The sequence below is a fragment of the Stegastes partitus genome, unplaced genomic scaffold, assembly GCF_000690725.1.
Source record: "Stegastes partitus isolate 25-593 unplaced genomic scaffold, Stegastes_partitus-1.0.2 Scaffold745, whole genome shotgun sequence".
NCBI classification, from domain to species: Eukaryota; Metazoa; Chordata; class Actinopteri; family Pomacentridae; genus Stegastes; species Stegastes partitus.
Window position 1 is genome coordinate 212,239 of NW_007578476.1, and position 19,825 is coordinate 232,063.

At 40.7% G+C, this 19,825-nt stretch overlaps 2 protein-coding genes across 3 annotated transcripts; both read left to right on the top strand.

The window, feature by feature from the left end:
* The first annotated feature begins 662 nt into the window (after positions 1 to 662).
* Positions 663 to 12,825, top strand: LOC103364381 (endophilin-A2). Of its 2 annotated transcripts, XM_008291481.1 has the most exons (9): positions 663 to 832; positions 6,243 to 6,311; positions 6,464 to 6,680; positions 6,894 to 7,027; positions 7,215 to 7,373; positions 8,422 to 8,525; positions 8,962 to 9,095; positions 9,262 to 9,318; positions 10,093 to 12,825. In XM_008291481.1, exons 1-9 carry the CDS (start codon positions 788 to 790, stop codon positions 10,278 to 10,280), a joined length of 1,107 nt encoding a protein of 368 aa, XP_008289703.1. In that variant the 5' UTR covers positions 663 to 787; the 3' UTR covers positions 10,281 to 12,825. The 2 variants fall into 2 exon arrangements, with proteins under 2 accessions (XP_008289703.1, XP_008289704.1); XM_008291482.1 differs by lacking the exon at positions 9,262 to 9,318.
* A 267-nt stretch (positions 12,826 to 13,092) lies between these two features.
* LOC103364380 (signal-transducing adaptor protein 2-like) lies at positions 13,093 to 18,540 on the top strand. Its single transcript, XM_008291480.1, is given in 12 exon segments — positions 13,093 to 13,158; positions 13,161 to 13,340; positions 14,172 to 14,243; positions 14,323 to 14,442; positions 14,521 to 14,577; positions 14,666 to 14,817; positions 14,901 to 15,032; positions 15,127 to 15,196; positions 16,518 to 16,620; positions 16,710 to 16,805; positions 16,882 to 17,010; positions 17,098 to 18,540. Coding segments are annotated over 12 exon segments (1,233 nt in total). The 3' UTR covers positions 17,154 to 18,540.
* Positions 18,541 to 19,825: the final 1,285 nt, after the last annotated feature.

The window sequence follows — 19,825 nt, forward strand, 5'->3', positions numbered from 1 at the left end:
CAGATTAATTCAGAAAACAATAGATGAAGTAATAAATGGTGAAAATAATTGTTATTTATTACAGCTAGAGAAATAAATATTTTGCAAAAAGGCCTCTCTTTACAACGCTATCATTCTTCGGTTGCATTTTCTCCCCAACAAGGATTTGCTGCTTTTCTTAGTACTGTATCATAAATTAAATATCTTTACCAATTAAATAAGATTTAAAATTTGTCATGAAAAATCTGTTTTTTCTGAAGCCAAAGTCCTCCACAGTAGATGTGGTTTGATCTGACCTTCAAGTTTTCAGGAAAAGTAAAAGTTTCTCAGTAATAGATCATACACATATGTACATATGTCCAACTTAAATAACAAGTTATTTATTATAAACAGAGAAGTTGGCAGCATACAGTACAATAGTGATTCATGGAGGGCTGTCAAAGTCACCAGTTCATTTACTGAGTCAGTTTGCAGAGAAAGAGGATGTTTGGATTCATGTTTTGTGTCACTATGGTATACAGTCTAAGGGTTTTTTTTATATAAAGTCTGTGGCTTTTTATATAGTCTACGGTTTCTGTACAGTTGAAGATTTTAGACAGTCTGGTTTTGACCCACTTTATCCAGCAGGAAGGAGCCTCCCACATGCAGCTCGGGCCAGGAAATTGTGGTTGCCTAGCAAGTTTCTCATCCACAGTGCAAAGTTTGAAGACGTGTTGCTCGACTGCTGTTTGTGCTGTGAACTCACAGCAACTATTTACCACACATTTTTCCCCTATCGTGGTCCAGGTGGCAGCTCTGACGGTGCAAGATGTCTGTCGCAGGACTTAAGAAGCAGTTTTACAAAGCTAGTCAGGTAAACGCACGACTTTTTTTTTTTTTTTTTTAAACTCTAGCCAGTCGCTTGGCTAACCAGTTAGCATTAGCGTTACTTTTATTGCGTTAGCTTCAAGCTAGCTGGTTATTCAAAGTGGAAAATGTCACGGGTGTCGATAAAACATTATTGACTAAACAGCAACTTTATTGAACGCCTCAGCTTGTTGTGTACAACCATTTATGCAGTTAATAAACACTTCAACAACTGTCAAATTGTTGCTCACGGGTAACGTCAAAGTTAACCCTTTGCGCTACGTTAGCTAATGCTAATCTAACTTTAGTTAGCAACGCAAGGTTTTAGCTAATTAGTTAACTTAATCATCGTTACAGTTGGCTGTTTTCCTCGTATTTTTTTGCTCTAGTGTTATGTATTCAAGCACTTTCGGTTACTTGTACTTACAGGTTAACTGAGTCAGTCGTCGGTAGGTTCATTGTTCTGAGTTTGCAGGCAAGTTTCGACCAATCACTTATCTTGTATTGCTAAAGCTAGCGTCAAAGTACAAGATCAACACTACTGTCCGAAGTTCCTGTCGCCTCTGATTGACACAGAAGTCAGACATTGATCGGATGCGTGTCAGATACAGTGATTATATTGTACGAGATGGTTGGTGTTCTGTGTTGTTGTTGTTGTGTTTCAGGAGCAATTTTGGCTGCTCACCCAACTGTTAATACCTTGGTTCAAAACTAATGTTCATGTTTGTTATCTCCAGCTTGTAGGATTGCACAATGTTTTTAAAACAATATAACACAAAGGCAAATTGCGTAATGTGTTATTTACAAACCAAACTCCTGCTCAGTATCTCCTGTGTTTCTAACTACAGCCCTGAAATCAAATGTTGACATCTCACTAGATGTCACGATAGGGTTATATTTTTAAGTTGTTTGTGTGTAAATTAATTAGCATATTTCCAGTCCTCTGTCTTCTCACTTATTAAAAAAACAGCCATGATCTGATGCCAATTCTCCTCCAATGATCCATATTAACATGCAGGCACTTAGATGATTTGTTATTATATAGACTCTAAGTCACAACTTGTTTTCAGCTTTGGCAAAACAGTTTCCATTGTTTGTCTTGTCGTTCTGAAATTTAATTTAATTTTACATTTTGTGCAGTTAGTAGGTTTGACGTAGCGTGCATGAAAAACGTAATGCTCAATTTAACACAGGCACCAGATTGACTTGGACGTTTAGAGAAGCAAGTCAAATATTTAAACAAATGGACTTGACATTTTGCCATGTTGTGAAAATGTCTGATTGGTGTCTTGATTGATTGTGTGCAGACTTTCACAGTAATTTATGCATCAGCATCACAGCCCTGCATGTGCTGCTTTTAAAAATCTTGGATTTATTGAGCCAGGTTTATGTTATGTTTCCAAATTTTAAGTAGCACTCATCTCTTTAGGAAATAAATTAAAATGCTGGCTCTTGAGGCAGTTGAATCCACCACCACAAACATGAAACTCAACAAGTCATGGCCGGCAAAACTGTAGGCCAATGTTCTGAGGACACCATGCTTGCAACAGGTCCTCGCTTTTGTGTGACACTATGCGACAAGCCAGTGATTGCGTCTTTCTTAGTAAGTGTGGAGTGGAATCCTAATTATGTGAATACTCTGCCCAAACCAGATTTCAGCTCTCAAGAAAGACAACATAGAGTTAGTCAGTGAGGTGGCAGCAGCCCTAACGAACCAAGGTTAAGTGCTCAAAAATAATATTTTTCCAAGCAAGCTCTCGCAAAACCAGTACAGGTGGATTTGCAGGTACACAGTACAGTGGTTCTGACCAGCTGTCATTGCCGAAGGATTAACTGTTGGGAAATACATTGTTGCTGTACACCTGTAGGACCTATGTTGAATGTCTTCCCCTTTGACACACATCAGGTGTGGCATCTTGTGATTCAGGCTTTGCAATGAAAGTACTGGGGTGGAGCAGGAGTGTAATCAGTTGTCTTCGATAGTGGCCAAGCAGGGCCTTTGTCGTACTGCCATAAAAATATATATGACTTAATGATTCAACAGAATATTTATGGTGAGGAAGTGGCTAAGTATACTTATCCAGATTCCATAGAGCACATAGTGTTCATCATGGTGCAGTTAAACTCTTCTTATTTAAATGTAGCTTTCAGCATTTTCAGTCAAATAGTTGTAAATAACTTGGAGGTAATTGTTATGTAACTAAAACTAAAGCTTTACCACATAGCCACATACCCCCGCTTTACTGGGATATAAATGTTTATTAGTCACAGTGGACAAAAAGCTTGTTTGATAATTAGGAATCTAGATGAGGTACCTTAAGCTTGTTTGGATTTCACGCAGCTTCACTGGCAAGTAAAAATAAATTAACCAAACCCCAATTATCTGCATTGCATAAATTTGCCTTATGGTCAGATCTTCACCTAACTTACAATTATGTAGAAACACAATTTATGTTAAATAACACACTGATCACTGTGCTGTTTTCGTCTAGTATGGATTGGGGGGGAATCCTGGGCTAGTGAGTCAGCAAAACCTCCAATCAGTGAAACAGATTTGGAAATGTGCTCCAGAGATAGCTTGACTTGTAAAAAGAAAAAAAAGAAGATATTTACAAGTCAGAGTTTGTTGTTGACAAGAATCAATTGCGGATGTGATTCATGCCTCACAAACAAGAAAACTCAGAAGAATTACAATCAAGCGTGACTGTTTTGCATGAGGCTGTGAAGAGTTACAGAATAGTCCTGAGGAGGTTAGATATTCATCGATTCGCATTCTGTCAAATTGTCTGTAGATGAGAGTGATTCAGTACTAGTCAAGTCGTTGTTATTTACATAGCACATTTAAAACTACTGAGGGTCAGCTGAGATGAGATTGAGATGAGATGAAATGAGATTATTACACATCTATCTACAAGTGTAAATGTTAAGGATCAGACCCAACAATAGTATTTATTTGATCAATTTTTCCCAAACGTATGTGAATATTAAGGTAAAGACCCTACAGTATTGTGTATATATATATATTACAAATATAACTGATTAAGTTAAAAATTCAAGTTAAGATTATACGGTATTATATACTACACCAAATGATCTGATTCATTTACAGAAACAGGTTAATACCATGTCAGATTCTACATGGAAAACCAAATAAATCCGAATGTTCCCTATGAGCAGGTACTTGGAAAAAGTGCTGTGGCCACTGTTCATAGAAGTGCAAACCTAGTTAGGTGTGATTAAAAAGAACTAAAATGGAGAGTAATTGCTAAATGGCATCACTGGAGCTGGTTGACGCCTCTATTCATGAATTCACCTTCCACCCAGCATTGATACTCAGAGGAAGATGCTGCTCTCTAAATAAAACATCACTGCAGGTTGAATTGTTTTGGGATAAACAAACAGGAGTATGTATGGTGTAAAAAAGGGCGTTGAATACCAACAAGAAAACATGTCTCAAAGGGGAAGATTGGAGAGCATCACGATTTTAGGCTGCTTTGCTGCCTCTGGGCCTGAGCAGATGATTTTCCAATTTTCTCAAAATATCTTACCAGATAGTGTCAGGATGGATTCAGACAAAGAAAACAGTCTAGTTGGAGCCCAGACCCTTATCCAATGGAGATACTGTGGAATACCCTTCACTCTGTATGTATCCTAAGAATATGGCTGAGCTGATGTAGTAAAGAAAGAAGAAAGGGGGAATGGTCCCAGATGCCTTCTGAATGTTGTGAACCGTATGTTTGAGATTATTTCTGTGAAAGAGTTTTAGAGTATGTATTAAGGCCAGTTTGCACTTTTTCCACAGTTGCTGGAAATGTTCTGTTGGGTTTGTTCAATGAAGGTACAAACTTTAGTTTTGTATTTTTAGCTGAAACTCACTGTGTTTGTGATTTGGATGCAGTCCAGGTCACATTTTTATTACAAATGAATGCAGTAAAGCAGGTAAAGAGTCCAAAGAGTTCTCCTGCTTTTTTCTTGCCAGTTTGTTTGCCACAGCTTCACATCTGGTACCAAGAGATTCAATAATTGCAACTTCTTAATTAGGAAACACGCAGAGCCGAGTTAAATGCCATGAACCAGTTGGAAATGACTCCTCAGGGCAGTTCCAGAGCCACTGAGTGTTCCACACAAAGGAATGTTGCCAGGCCTGTCCGTTACATAAACTAGAGAGATTGATTGATCCATCTGGTCGTACAGTTTTATGTGCCGTGTGGTGCTGACAGCTGCACCGAGTTGAACCAAATGAGAATGCACACACAATGAGTCTCTGTTTGGTCGGTCTGCCAGCCAGCCGAGTGAGAGAAAGATGAAGCTAGCATCTGTGTTTAGTGAAATTGTCCATGGATGTGGTTGTAGTGTAGGAAACTGCAGTGTGTGTGCTGACCTGATGGAAAAAGAAAAATCTTTTGGTATAATTCCTAATGGAATCAAGACTCTCAGTACAGAGGAAAGTCTAGTTTGTGGAACTCAGTTCCTCCCCCCCGATGGAAACGATGGGCATGTCTTGGAATTTCAGAATTGTGTTAACCAAAAACAAAGTGGTTGGACATAAATGTCTATTAAAGTTTGGAAACAGACAACAGGGAGTTTTTTTTACAGGTTTCGCTCAGGCTATTTGACAACATGTTCCCTCCATTCAGCCTCTAGCAAGCCTCTGATCCCCTGTCAGCTCCAGAACTTCTGTTCTGTCGTTGAATTTGCTCTGAAGGTAGACACAGTTGAATGCAAAACTTTGGGCACTCCCAGGCAAATGGCTTATTTTGCTGATATTTACAGAAGTAAATACAGGCCCTGCAGAAAACAGACATTAAAAGGAACCTTTCTTCAAATATTAACATAATTTTTATTACTTAAACTTAAAAACACAAACAAGAAAAAAGTAACTGTGGTATTTGCAAAGTCAGTGCTCAGTCACCCACCGTTGACAGATAAAACAGCTTAAAACTGTTTTTTTTTTTTAAAGCCAATCACACACAAAGTGCCTCCCACTGTGAAAATAGCCCCCACATTTCGGACAGTAAAAAAAAAACATTTTGTATCTTCCCTTGCTCGGCACAAATTGACTTAATTTTCAGCTCCTCGGTCAGTTGTTTAGAGGAGCCTGTTTGTTGACTGTTACCACAAGTCTTGATGAGACAGAATTTGTCATGCTCTAAAAACATGTATTTTGCCCAGTGCCTTTCATGCAACTGTAAGTGGAAAACAGGAGACAGTTTTCAGAAATATTTACAATGATATCAATACAAATTTCCACAAGCAATTCTTTTCCGTCAGTTGTTTTCCATAAAAATTACTCATATTTAATGTCAAGTCTATCACGATACCGCACAAATGAAGATCTTTTAAGTAACCCTCCATGAAGATCAGTAAACATGCTGTGTTCAGTCGGCGTCATTGCTCTGTTTGCTTTGTGTTCGCAGATGGTGAGTGAGAAGGTTGGAGGTGCAGAGGGAACCAAACTGGATGAAGACTTCAAGGACCTAGAAAGGGTACTTCATATATTTTAACAAAGTTCATGTGTGGAGTAGAAATATCTTGTGTTGTGAGCTAATGTCCCCCAGGTTTCTCTGACCCACATAAGACATAGAAGTCTGCATATGTGCACAGTTATCAATTATTGTCTCTTACCCTATACCACCAGAAAGCAGATGTTACCAGCAAAGTAGTTGTGGAAGTCATCGGTAAGACATCAGAGTACCTCCAGCCCAACCCAGCAACAAGAGCTAAGCTTTCCATGCTCAACACTGTGTCCAAAATCCGTGGGCAGGTGAAGAGTCCAGGTTACCCCCAGCCTGAGGGTCTCCTGGGGGAGTGTATGACTAAATATGGACAGGAGATGGGCGTGGACACCAACTTCGGTAAGAACATTAGCTTCAGGAGGAGGATGAGATACACAGTGAAAGAGATGTTCATGTTGTATGCTTGGAAACCATGAAAACAGAGAAGCATTCAGACAGAGGGGGACTGTGTGAATCCAGTTGTATTTTTTTTGTGTTCTAATTTTCTGTCGTAAAGATCTGGTGATTATTGTCCTATACCTTCCCTAATGATAATGTTTGTGTGTTCTGCAGGTGCGGCTCTAGTAGACATAGGAGACTCAATGAAAAGAATGGCCGAGTTCAAGGACTCTTTGGATATCGATGTGAAGCAGAACTTTATTGACCCACTGCAGGCCGTCGCTGAGAAGGACATCAAAGACATTCAGGTAGAATCAGAGAGGTAGAATTCAGTACGAGCTCTGCAGTCTGTGCATCTGCTACACAAGTATGCAAAGCATATTTATAGTCCATATGTGTAACAAATGCACACATAGACTGGAATCACACCGGTGGCACAGAACATTTCTCAAAACAGTCATGATTAACTGAAAATACTTTGATATCTGTACTCAGCACCACCTCAAGAAGTTGGAGGGCCGTCGTCTAGACTATGACTATAAAAAGAAACGTCAAGGTAAAATCCAAGATGAAGAAATCAGGCAGGCCCTGGAGAAGTTCCACGAGTCCAAAGACCTGGCTGAGTGCTCTATGCACAACCTGCTGGAAACAGATGTGAGTTACCAGTTGTTTATTCTCGTTCACTTTGCAGACACCACATTTAAACCTGCTGGACTTGTTTTTGTAATGTACCAAGTTGAAAGTACGTGTCATTTTACCTGCCTTAGGTCGACTGCTGTTGGTAAACCTGTGATTAACATCAAGGAGACTGATGTAACTGAAATATTCAGTGATGTCATGTTCATGGTCATGTGTGAGAATCAGGAAGTGTTTTTCGCATAATTCAGTTGAGTAGCTTGTAGAAGAATTGTATATGCATAAATTATGCATTTGTAGTCGTGCTAGTGAGGCTGTCCTGATTATTCCACAAGAGAAATATACACAATAAGCAGCATACAAAATCAAATATATTATTACATATAATATGCTCTTTTTTTAAGGTGTGGTAACTTGTCATTTTAATCAGTGGTTAATCTAGCACCTGAATGATGTCAACATGTTTAGCATGACTATGCACAATATAGTCAACTATAATAGACTTTAAAAACATTTTAAAATGTAGCTTTTAATAAAGCTATTTAAGGCTGCAGGCGTTACATTCTGTAGATATGCACCCCTAAACCATTTACCATTTAAACTAAAATTGACAATTAAGAATCTTCAGATAACTTTAAAACTGTACAGAAGGTGGTTGCCAAACTGATTTTATTACCTTTATTATTTGATAATCCTTATCTCTGACTACATAGTTTGGAAGTACATGCCACTTTCTGCCCACAGCTACCCAGTCAGCATGACACATGTATTAAGGGCAGTGTGCGTCAGCTGACATTGTAGCTGCCTTGTATTTTTCCACAGTGACTTTCAGTAGGGTCAGCTTGTCAAACCCGTTAGGTCTGGTATTTATTGTTTTCATGTGCTAACGAGGGGGCCTCAAAGCAACAAAGTCACTGTGATTTCTGACATAATAATAGACAAATGGGATTGATGAGAGAGGAGAATGCCAGCAGTTAAAGAGGAAAGCATTTGTTTACTGTAGGTTGAGAGTTGTTTCTGTGTTTGGTCTAACTCTAAAATAGCTCTTATGTTCATGCTCATGTAGGTGGAGCAGGTGAGTCAGCTGTCTTCCTTTGTGGAGTCTCTGCTGCAGTACCACAAACAGGTCTCACAGGTCCTGGAGGGGCTTTCTGACAAACTGAAAGAAAGGTCAGCACCGTGGCTATTTGTGGAAGATGGCATGCCTTTTGTATGTTGAGGCTGCGTCCTCTGGCTTGTGACGAGGGATGATTCAGTCGTACCATCTTTTCTTTTACCCATCTGATTAAATATTTGTCAAGCAGCTGCTGATAAGAAGCACAGATCACTTATTTTTTTTACTTTATTGAGATGTCAGTCTGTGGTTTTGTGGGTATAGATCATTTAGGTTGATTTTCCCTCCATTACAGAAATAAAATAGATCTTACTTTTGGAATAACAAATTTAAGCAAATATGTTTTGCTTTTGAAAATCTAATTCTGGTTTTAGTAACAGGATTATAGCCCACAAGAAATTTAACTCTTTGTTTAACTTGCCTGTATTGTTTTGGTAGATCCACTGCTTGTGAGCTCAGAGAGGTCATGTTTTTGATTGTGATTATGTGCAGGGTAAATGATGCTCAGTCTCGTCCAAGACGTGAATACACACCCAAGCCCAGACCAGCTTTTGACTTTGGAGAAGTAGAACAGTCAAACGGAGGATACGCGCCAGCTGCATCAAGCCCTCCAGCTTACTCGCCTGGTAAACTTATTTTGTATATGAGAGCTCTCTGTATATGTGTGTGTGTGTGTGTATATGTGTGTGTGTGTGTGTGTGTGTGCGCAAGGCCTTGTCCCAAGAAGGCATGTGTGCAAGTTTGTCTCATTCTTATGTCTGATGTATTTTTTCCTTCTGCAACATTAACCAGCCGCAGCACAATATCAAGGTCCATACTGCCAAAGAACCTCCATCAAGAGCAGATCGCGTGAGTGGACAGATGAAGATGGCGTGTCACGTACACGGAGCTTTAGAATTTCACTGCTTTTATGAAGTTTGTTGCACACCGTGGGACAGAGAGGTGTATGCACGGCTGTGTGGTTGTAAAGTATTGAACTAACATTGCGGAATGGTGTTTGTTGGGTCCACTGCGTCCAGTCTGTCAGGTCAGAACACAGCAGAGCTTGTCAGTGTGAATATAACTCTTATCTGACCAAGACCGTGGATGTATGGTATCATCAGTTTTTACCTGTCATGGTTTGGCTGATTTGTATGCATCTGACAGCCTGTTCACTGACTCCTCCAACTTCTGAGCCTCAAGATGAATCACAATGTATTCAAGGGGTGAATCTTAGATCACGAGGAAGCAAATGCAAAAAGCGTTGTATCAACAAAGTTCAACATTTTGAACCAAGACTTTTCGCATTTATATCCTCTGTGATGGTTGGAATTAAATCATTTTGCTGCTTAACATCAGTATATATTTTTCAATCTTGAGCTTCAGAAGAATTCTCCATCAGCCTACTGGAGACTAACTTATAACTTTCAACATTTTCTGTTTTATTGACTGAGGTTTATGTTTTTTTTCCCCAAGTCCTGGAAAGCATACTGGTGACACAATTCCTCTAATGAAAACCCTTCAAAGGAGAATATACTAACCTTGTTAAATGGAAGTTGTTAAAATTCTGTTCATGGCATGACTATGTTTTTTTCTTTCTCCTTTCTTGCATGTCTACTTCTGTGTGTGTGTGTGTGTCTGCAGGTGAGCCATGCTGTAAAGCCCTGTATGACTTTGAGCCAGAGAATGACGGAGAGCTGGGCTTCCACGAGGGCGACATCATCACCTTGATCAGTTACATCGATGAGAACTGGTATGAAGGAGCCCTTCGCGGAAAATCAGGATACTTCCCCAACAACTATGTCGAAGTGGTGGTGCCTCTGCAACACTGAAAACAGCAAGGCAAGAGGGGTTGGAGATGGGAGGATAGAGGCTTATCAATTCAGTTACCAAAAGATATTTCTCTTTTCTGTAATTAAAGGGTAAACATCTCAAGACAGTGACCAAATTGTATCTTAGGGTTATTTGAGTAAAGAGGACACTTTTTTTAAAAAAATTCTGTCAAGATTTAATGGATTCTTAAGAACCATAGGGCTGTTCAATCAGAAAAATGACAGCATGATGTTTGGGTGCATTTACCATATCCTGAGTCTTTATAATCATTGTCTATTGCACCTATGCACTTTGTACACTACACCTCTATTACCAGGACAGAAGGAAAAAAGACCAGGAGACAATGGCATCTATAAAGACTTGTGCTGCAGTACCCACAAACACTAAGAAGTGCAACTACTTTATTTTTCGTATTTTATATTCACAAAATGACATATTTTGTTCCGTGTATTGTTCATCTTGGTACTACACACATGCATGTATGTGCAACTATACCTCTAAGCACTGTTTTCTACACTCCCATCTTTAAACTCTGTACCTTCCGGCTTTAGCGCTGTTGTTGTCGTTGACTTGAGAGAGTCAACATGGACGACTGGCTGCCTTTTGTCGATCTTTGACACTATCCTCCACTGCCATCTGGTGGTGCTAAGGGTTGTTCTCAGCTGTTTATTTGAGTGGCACTGTCATATGATTTCTGTTTGTTATCTCTCACCAAATCCACACTGGGTGGCTTTTCCTAGGTTTTAATATGAATATATTTTCAAATACAAATATATACACATTAAAAAAACTTCAAAACATCAGGAGTCGTTCAGTAGATAACAACTCACTACCGTTTGTAACTGTTCTGGAGTTGCCATTTTTGTAGTAATTTGCCATTTTAGCATTATCAGAAAGTTTTAGACGTCACTTTTTAAAAACATGATGGACCCAGAAATGCACTTCCTTTATTTGTACATTTATCTCACTAATTGTTAGGAAGCCATCGCACAGCTCTTGAGTTGTTTTATTTTAAAGCACTCCAACTTCATGTTTCTTAGCACTGATGCCAAAGAAAAGTTGCCCATATTCCCAAATTGCAGGAGGCTGTTTTTTTTGTTCTTAAAATACATGTATTTCATACAGACTGATGCATGAAATTCAGTAAAATAGTTAAGCTGGTTCTATGCAATGATTATCTTCTCCCAACTCTTAATATTGTGCAGCTTTACACCAAAGCAAAACCCTATACATCCTTTAGTTCCTCCGTTTTCTCAGGCTCTATTGATACTGCTGGCAGTGTCACTCACAATATTTTGAGGGCTTTTATTGAACTGTTTGTCCATGAATTTTCTGTCTGTGATTTGTTTTCCCCCTCGGTGCTGGGGTAAGCTTGGCTTTAGTACTCCAACCTATAATTTGGAGCATGGAAATTTATCTGAAGTGTGTTTGGTGTTTTTGTACCTGCCTCTGTTTTCAGCCTGAAACTGTGCATCGGACCTGATAGAAAATGCTATTTCCCGGTTATTGTGTACTCAATTTACAAATAATGAGGAAGGTCTATACACAATGGCCGGTTTCAGTTCCAATTAAGCCTTTTACAAGCAAACTATGACCTGTCAGGGTTTGTGCTGTTCACTAAAATGCCAACTTTCTCCTCTTGTCATGATCCCCTTGTTAGACCGCCCCCAGCTCCACTCATCTCTCCCATCTCCATTTAGACTGGGAGTGGAACAGACAGGTCTTTTCAGAAGGGAAGGGCACACAGCAGTGGATTATGCCCTCCCCCACTAGTCTTTATTCACCACCTGCCCTTATACTCCTACCCCCTCTCTCATTATCTGCCCCATCCCAAGCCCATGGTGCCTCTGGACCTCAGCCTCCTGGCCCATACTTGGAATAATACTCTCATTGCTATCATAGTATGTACCTCTTAATGTTATGTTCTGATGTCTCCTCTGTTATTCATAGTATGTTTTGGGCCTGGGGGGGGGTTGACTGTGCTGAGTAATAGCCGTGGTTCAGGTGCAGGTTTACATGCCTCATTACACTAAATCAGAGGCCCTCAGTTTGTGATAAAAGGAGGGTCAGATGCTCAGGATGAGCTGTTATATAGCTTGCATAATATTGACGATGAATAATGTGGAACAAAGGGCTAAGATCAATTTTTGTGGGCTGCTGCTGTCACAGCTGAAATAGCTGTCCGAATGCTGCAGCTGACATCTTAAACACTAAATCCTGTGCCTGAACTTTGCAATATTGATGAATGAAGTATTAACAGCCTTAAAGCTTTATTTCAATCTTAATGAAGTTTTTCTGTATATATATATATTAAAAAAAGGAACTTTTTTGCATGTGTCTTCATTACAGCTTTAGTCTTATGCAATGCCTTGTTTTTGTAACTGTGACTTTATGGGGACACTAGAAGTGGGATTATCCTGGATTATCTTTAGGATGTATGGATTACCTCTGTACTAAGTGTAATCTTGTGTATTGTATGTTTATTATTGTGTATGAATGTATGCTATTCATTTGTTTAGTCAAATAAATGCTAAGTAATTTGTCCCCTTGTGTGTCTCTTTGCAAATATTTTTTTCTTATTTGTGTGTTTTTTTATTGTTATTATTGAAACAGTTTGATATAGTTTATATGAGGATTCAGAAATTAGCACAAAAGACCAACATAATCTCTTTTTACTTACAGCCTACCTGATTTTTTATGCAAATCCACTTATTGACATTTGCACATTTATGCTCAATAAACATCTCCATACTTAGGACATCATCCCTCCCCAAACCATCAGATGTTTAATCTTCACAACCAGCCGTCTGCATGACCCACAGACACAGCAGGCTTCATCAGCCAGCTGTTGGATTACTGCCACAGCACTATCTCATCGGGGGGAAGGCGTGTCAGTCCCCGAATTACTCAGCGCCCCTTTGTCCTCGATCGGTGCCCAGCCAGCGACACTCATGGCGGCTGCACCCGTCAGGCAGCGCTCCGGACCGGGGGGACACCGGGCGCAGCTCCCGCCCTGCTACTACGAAGGATACCTGGACAAGCGAGGACCGAAAGAGAAGGTAGGCTCGCCCCGACGCACGCCGACAGTGCCATGTTGTTCCAGCGTGCATGCTGTAGATAGCGGTGGTCAGTGCGTGGATGTGAGTGTGTGTGCACCCCACACCGGCTGCTCCTCCATTCCCGGGGAGCTGTCAACTTCCTTATTGTGCTAGAATGGGCGAGGCGAAACTACCCCGGAGCTGCTGGTGGGATTGGTTTTTTCCCCCCTACATAGCGGTTTAGTCCGGGTTTCTGCAAGAAAGCAACAATTTCTAAACTAATCGCAACGTGTCAATGGAGGGATCCCGATTGCTGTCAAAACGTTGCATGTCATTCCAGTCACATCTCATGTGGTTGTGTCCTTATAGCAAATCCCTGCCAGGCAGCTTCATCACTCACAATCCAATTGTGACTGTTATCTTGATACACTGCTTTGGCAGTCTGATCCCTGAAGTGCATTTCCAAGATCTAGATGCAAAAGTTGCACACAGTGGAATTGACTTGCTGCTCAGGGATGCTTTTTCTTGTTGGTTTTATTTCTCTGTGAGGTGATGAATAAAGGATGGGACGCTCTCTCTCTCTGTCCCCCTCCTCAGGCCCACCCGCCTCTCATTAGGCTCATTTTAATGCAACACGGACATGTAATGTGAGCCTGGCTCAGGTGCAGGGTGTTGCAGTGATCCATGCCCACAGATTGACAGCAGCTGGGCCTCACTCAGTGTCCATCTCTTGGGACAGGAAATGTGGGGGTGATAAAAAGGGAAATCTCCATCGTACAGATGTGTTGTCACAGTGGCTCATCCCTTTTTTTTTTTTTTCCACATTTGCTGATTTCCGTCTTTATGTGACAGGCATCCAAGCGGCTGTGGACCTGTCTGTGTGGGAACTCCTTATATTTCTTCAATAATGCAAAGGACACTCATGTAAGTTTCAGATTTTGCACCTCCCTCGTTGGGATTTTTGTGCATTGTGGTGTGTTTAAACATATTTGTGTGTGTGCAGTACGTGGAGAAGCTGGACCTCAGCGGGTTTGTGTCCCTTAAGGATGACTGCAGCCGAGACAGAAACCTGGAGGCGGCCAGACTCATCCTCCGCATGAAGGATGGGGAGACCAAGCTCACAGTATGCAACTAGACTCACACACTCAAACACAAATAAACACACTTCTAAGTAGTGAAAGTGTTGCTGTCTTCTTCCCAGGCACCCAACTTAGAATCACGGGAGCTGTGGAAAGGATTCCTCTACTCTGTTGTCGATGTAAATATGAATCTTTCACACTCCCTGTGCCAGCCTGTCTCTCCATTGTTCTGTCTCATTAATACTCCCTCTTCTCATCCAATCACAGCTGAATGTACCGTCCTGTCTCACGCTGCTGCCGGGGCAGCTACAGATGCTGAAGGAGGTGGTGGACAAAGAAAGATCAAGACGGAGATCCCGCAATCCTGCTCGAGCTCCTCCTTCCCCCCTCTCTGTTCCTTTAGTAGGAGAGATCCCACCGTGAGTTCTCCTCTGTGCTGCACTGAGAAGATCCAATGTGGCCCTTTAGTGCTTTAGTGTAATATGGAGTGTGTGACCTGCAGGTGTTTTCGTCCAGTGTCCCGAACAGAGGCCGAAGTCCTCTTAGAGAGACACCCAGACTGTGGCAACATGTTGCTCCGTCCGGGCCGAGACGGATGCTCGCTGGCTGTCACTACTAGACAGGACCTCAACGGGTAAACACCTGCTGAACATCTGGAACCCAGAATTGCAAAAAAGTCATAGACTCTGCATCCTGCTAAAATGTTATATTCTGTCTGTTTTCTCCAGGTCAGTGTTCAGACATTACAGAGTGACTCAGAGGGACCAAGGTGGTTACGTCATCGATGTGGAAAATCCTGTAAGTGCCTAATATTAATTGTACTTACAATGTTATAACGATTCATAGGATGAATTTAGACAATATGTCATATTATAACTGATTTATGTCCTTGCAGTGTTAACATAATATTAAGACAGTTTTTATAGGAGAAACCTTATCATAGGGATCCTACTTTTCCTCACGTGATACTGATACTCTCTATTGTCCTACGTCTCAATCTGTGAACTCTAGTGATCACAATTAGCTTCATGTAGGTAACAGTGTGCTTGAGAAGACTGCAGCACTAAAAACGTGAGCCGATTGTGACTAAATGTATAGTTTACATTAGAAACTCTTAATGTGGATCAGTCTCATCGGGGTCAATTCCCTTAAAGTCCCTCTTCAGTCATTGATTAACCCCCAAAAAGCTGTTTGAACAAAATTACATATTGACAAGTGTTTCTTCCATCATAATAACCCACTTCTGCCTTTCAGTGGCTTAGATGTAACACTACACAGGGACTTCCGCATAGACCTGTTAAGTCCTCTCTCTCTCTCTCTATTAAGCCCTTCATTGCTCGCTGCCACTCAAGCACACCAGCTCACCTACAAATCTCCTCAAGCACTGTGAAACTACTCTACGCCACACAATGTCAAGTTATTGGAGTAATCCAGCCATACGTGTTCAAAAGGCAACCCGATACTAAAGAATAATGATGTGGAAAGTCCCAGCATGCAAACTGACAGAATTGGTTCCGTATGGTTATGACAGACGAAACCACAGAAATCTGAATCCGTGTTTCCTCATCGGTACAATGCAGCTTCATATTACAAATGTTCAACCATGGAGCTTATTTCGCTCATGTTATGTATTTTAGCATATAAAAAAACAACAACATATGAACATGTGAACAAGGTAAAAAACTTTTAACCAGAGGCGGGTCTTTAATAATGTTTGCACCAGAACTGAACCCGTATGTTGGATGAATACATCCCAGTTATGAGGTTAACAATTCAAGAGATAGAAAACACGTAACATGTATGCTATAGGAGAAGTCAAATGTATGCGTTTGCAAATCTCTGAAGAGCTGTCTGTGTTGTTTTCTGTCAGATAATAACACCATTTCTGAAGTGACAACTTGTCAAAACAGAACGCAGCTCTATGTTTATGTATCTCGTAAAGGTTTCTGAGTTTTGTAGCTTTCGGGATCTTGGGGGATGAGGCAACAACTCGGTGCACAGTAGATCTCATAAGCATCATCTGAAAAACAAATGTACGACATGAAAATGACAAGTTTGAGTAGCGAGATGCGACAAAGCAGCAGAAGGAGGTGTATGACGCGGAGGTTTTGTCTCACAGATTCCCTGTGCGACGCTGCATGAGGTCATTGATGCTCTGGTAGAGAAGACAGCAGGCACTTTACAGCCTTTCCTACTGGAGGAGCCTTACGAGGAGAATATCAGTGAGGCGACACGTTTTTTTTTGTTTGTTTTCCTGTGTGTTACAAGTAAACAATGAGGCTGAGCATGTTGTATTTATTTGTGCCATCAGCATATGTGTCTGCCAATGATGAAAATGGAGAGAGGATCCTCCACACTGCCCCCTCCAGCCCCCTGCCCAGGGCCCCTGCTCTGCCTCCAAAACAAGGTTAGTCTCAGTCACATAAAACAAACGCAGCTTCACACAGACTGCAACAATGATGGCTGCTTTCATTCTGGCGCAGATCGTTGGTCCACCAGCCCCCTGTCCAGGTCCCCCGCCCCGGACCGTCGCATCCTGACCTCGCCAGTGCCGGCGTCGCCCACCAACCCGATGAGACGACTCATCCTCTCCCCGTCCCCTCTCGCGCAGAGTGAGTGCATGAGAAATTTTGGCTGCGTGTTATCCGTCTGCAGCAGATGAAGTTTAATCTCAAAGTGTTTCTACTGTCTCCCTGCAGCACTCAATGAGGAACTCAAAATGAAGCTCGAGAAGAGACGAGCCAGTCAGGAGTGACTCACTCACGAGGAAGGACTTCCTGTCACAGCATTCTCAATCTTCAGTGCCAAACCTCTTCTCACTGCAGCTATGTACTCATCCTGTGCCTTCTAAGTGGAAGACAAAGGACTGCAAAACCGCCACTTTCTCTTAAGGAACTGCAAAGTGTTTGTTCTTTTTCTCACTATGTAATTGTTGGATATTACGTGAGCAAACTGACTCTGGTTAGTTCCTTAAGAGTAACACTGGTGGGTTCACACTGGATTAGATTCATGCAATCTCATAAAATGCTGCCTGCCTTGGTTGGGAAATGACCCACTTGTGCTTTGTCCACTTGCATAAAGCTGTTTACAAACCGCCTCCAAGCAAAAAACAGACTCAACAAAACACAGTCTACGAAAACTATGAATCAATACGCTGTGACTGCTCAAAACCTACTGACACATACCGGACCACCAGCTGAGCCTCATGTTTTTCTGTCTGAGCCCATGTCTGGGTGCTGAGCTGCTGATGTTACTGCTACAACACTGGAGAACAAACAAACCACAGACTGCCAGGATCAACGCCAGAACCACACGCTCCGACCTGAGTCACTTTATCGGCCCTGAAAGTCAAATAATCCAGGCGTGCTCAGGCTTCAGCTCAGAAATTCGCCTCGTTCACCTCATTTCATGTAGCATGACTGGAATAAGAAAAAAAAAAAGAAGAAGAAGAATACAATCGAGCTGGCCGGAAACCGACAAACTGCACAATGTCTGCCTGCTGCTCCGAGTGCAATTTGTGATTGAAAAGCAAACGTTATTGTATTGTTGATTCAATGACATTGTGGCTCTTTTACCCCTCGACTCTGACTGTACTGTTGGTGCATTTTTTTTTAAGTGTTTCCTGATTCTATGCTACTTGAGTGTGTGTGCTATGGTAATGGTGCTATGACTCATCAGCACTCAGACCTGCCTGGAAACTCCAGGTGATTTCTGTTCCTCCTCAAGAACATCAGTCTATGCGAGGGCGCCCTCTAGTGGAACAGCTAAAGGAGCAGAAACCTCATCAAGCACAACATTTGCATAGAAGGAGCCTTTTGTGTTACAGAGTGAACCTGACTTTTGGCTTTATTGCAGTCTTACTTTTGCACCCTGTATTTCTACCTTAATCAACTGACTACAGATCTGAAGGTGCTTAAACAAAAATAAGTATTTCTACATGTGAGATTAATTTTTAACATTTCTGTGAATCGGCCAGTACTTACAGATTATTGTCAAACTGTGATCAACTGACTTTTAAGTGTCTTCTTACAATGAACAGTTTCTTGTATGTTTGTACATGATGTGTTGTGTCTACTGGATCACTATCGAAGGACGGTGTTTGTTTGTTAGATATTAAGGGCATTAAATTGTTTTTGCATGGATCCTTTGTTCCTTGTCGTAAATGGATAGCTCCGTGTGATCTCCAGAAGAATGAGGAAATGAAACAACATTGGAGTAAATCGATACCTTCAGGTGATGATTACAGAGAATGTTGGACAATCAGTCTTGTTTTTATGATGATTCATGATCGAGATTTTTAAAAAAACACATTAACCATAGAAAAACAGAAGAAAAGGGAGAATATGTTGCAAAAAAAAAAAAAAAATCCATTTTCATTGTTTAACAAGGAAGTGAGTCTGTTTGTAGTTTTTTATATTCTTTAGGTGTAATGATCCTTCCATGACCTCACACAGTGATCATAGAGGGTCATTCAGCTCAAATCATCAGTGGCCTTCAGATTGACTGACTCTGATTTGCTTTTGTCATAAACTATGGATATTTAAAATGGCATCTGTGAAATTTTACATAAAAACATTACTTTCTGAGATTTTTTCTTCAAACTAGAAAATGCCAAAAATCTACAACTCTTGGATTAAGCTATAGTGTGTGGGTTTTTTTTTTTTTTTTTTGGTACAGCTTGTCATACCTGCTCAATCAATAAGACTTTTTTTTCCATTTTTGGAACCAAGTATTAAACATTTTTTGTTTTATGTTTTGTGTTATTGAGACATGCAACAAATATGGTTTAGAAAATGTCACGAGTTGACTTCTTTTTAACATGAGCTCAAAGATGGAACCTTTCATCACAACTTCTTTTTCTTTCATATTTCAAGTTACCCAAATTCAGAGATTATTTAATCTACAGGTTGTAGATTCTGAAGCAGTTCTATGATGAGAACTAATTGGAAATTTCAGAGTTGTATCTTCATTTCATCTATCATTTAGAAAAACATGCTGGAAGTGGGTTGATAGCAATTATTATTATTACTATTATTATTATCATTATTTTTTTTATTTTATTTTTTTTAAAGGCCCCTGATGATCTGAGATGGAATGATCCCAGTATGAATAGAAGCATTGCCGTAGATTCCATGGCAGATGTAGGGAACGACTAATGTGCCTCAGTATTTGGAACATATGCACTGCTTACCCCAACATTTGCACATTGTGCCTGAATTTAGTGTTTTCCTCTACATGCATAAAGACATTTCCATAAACTGATGGGGGGGAACATGCACAAATAGGTGCAAAAAACTGCACCAGGAGGCAGGACATTGAGTGTTTGATGCCCCAAATTTCCTCCCGGAGACCCTCGAGACTGAATGAGGGTAGAAATGTCTCATCATTCTGTACCCAGGGCTACTTTGTATTGATTAGCAGCAACCT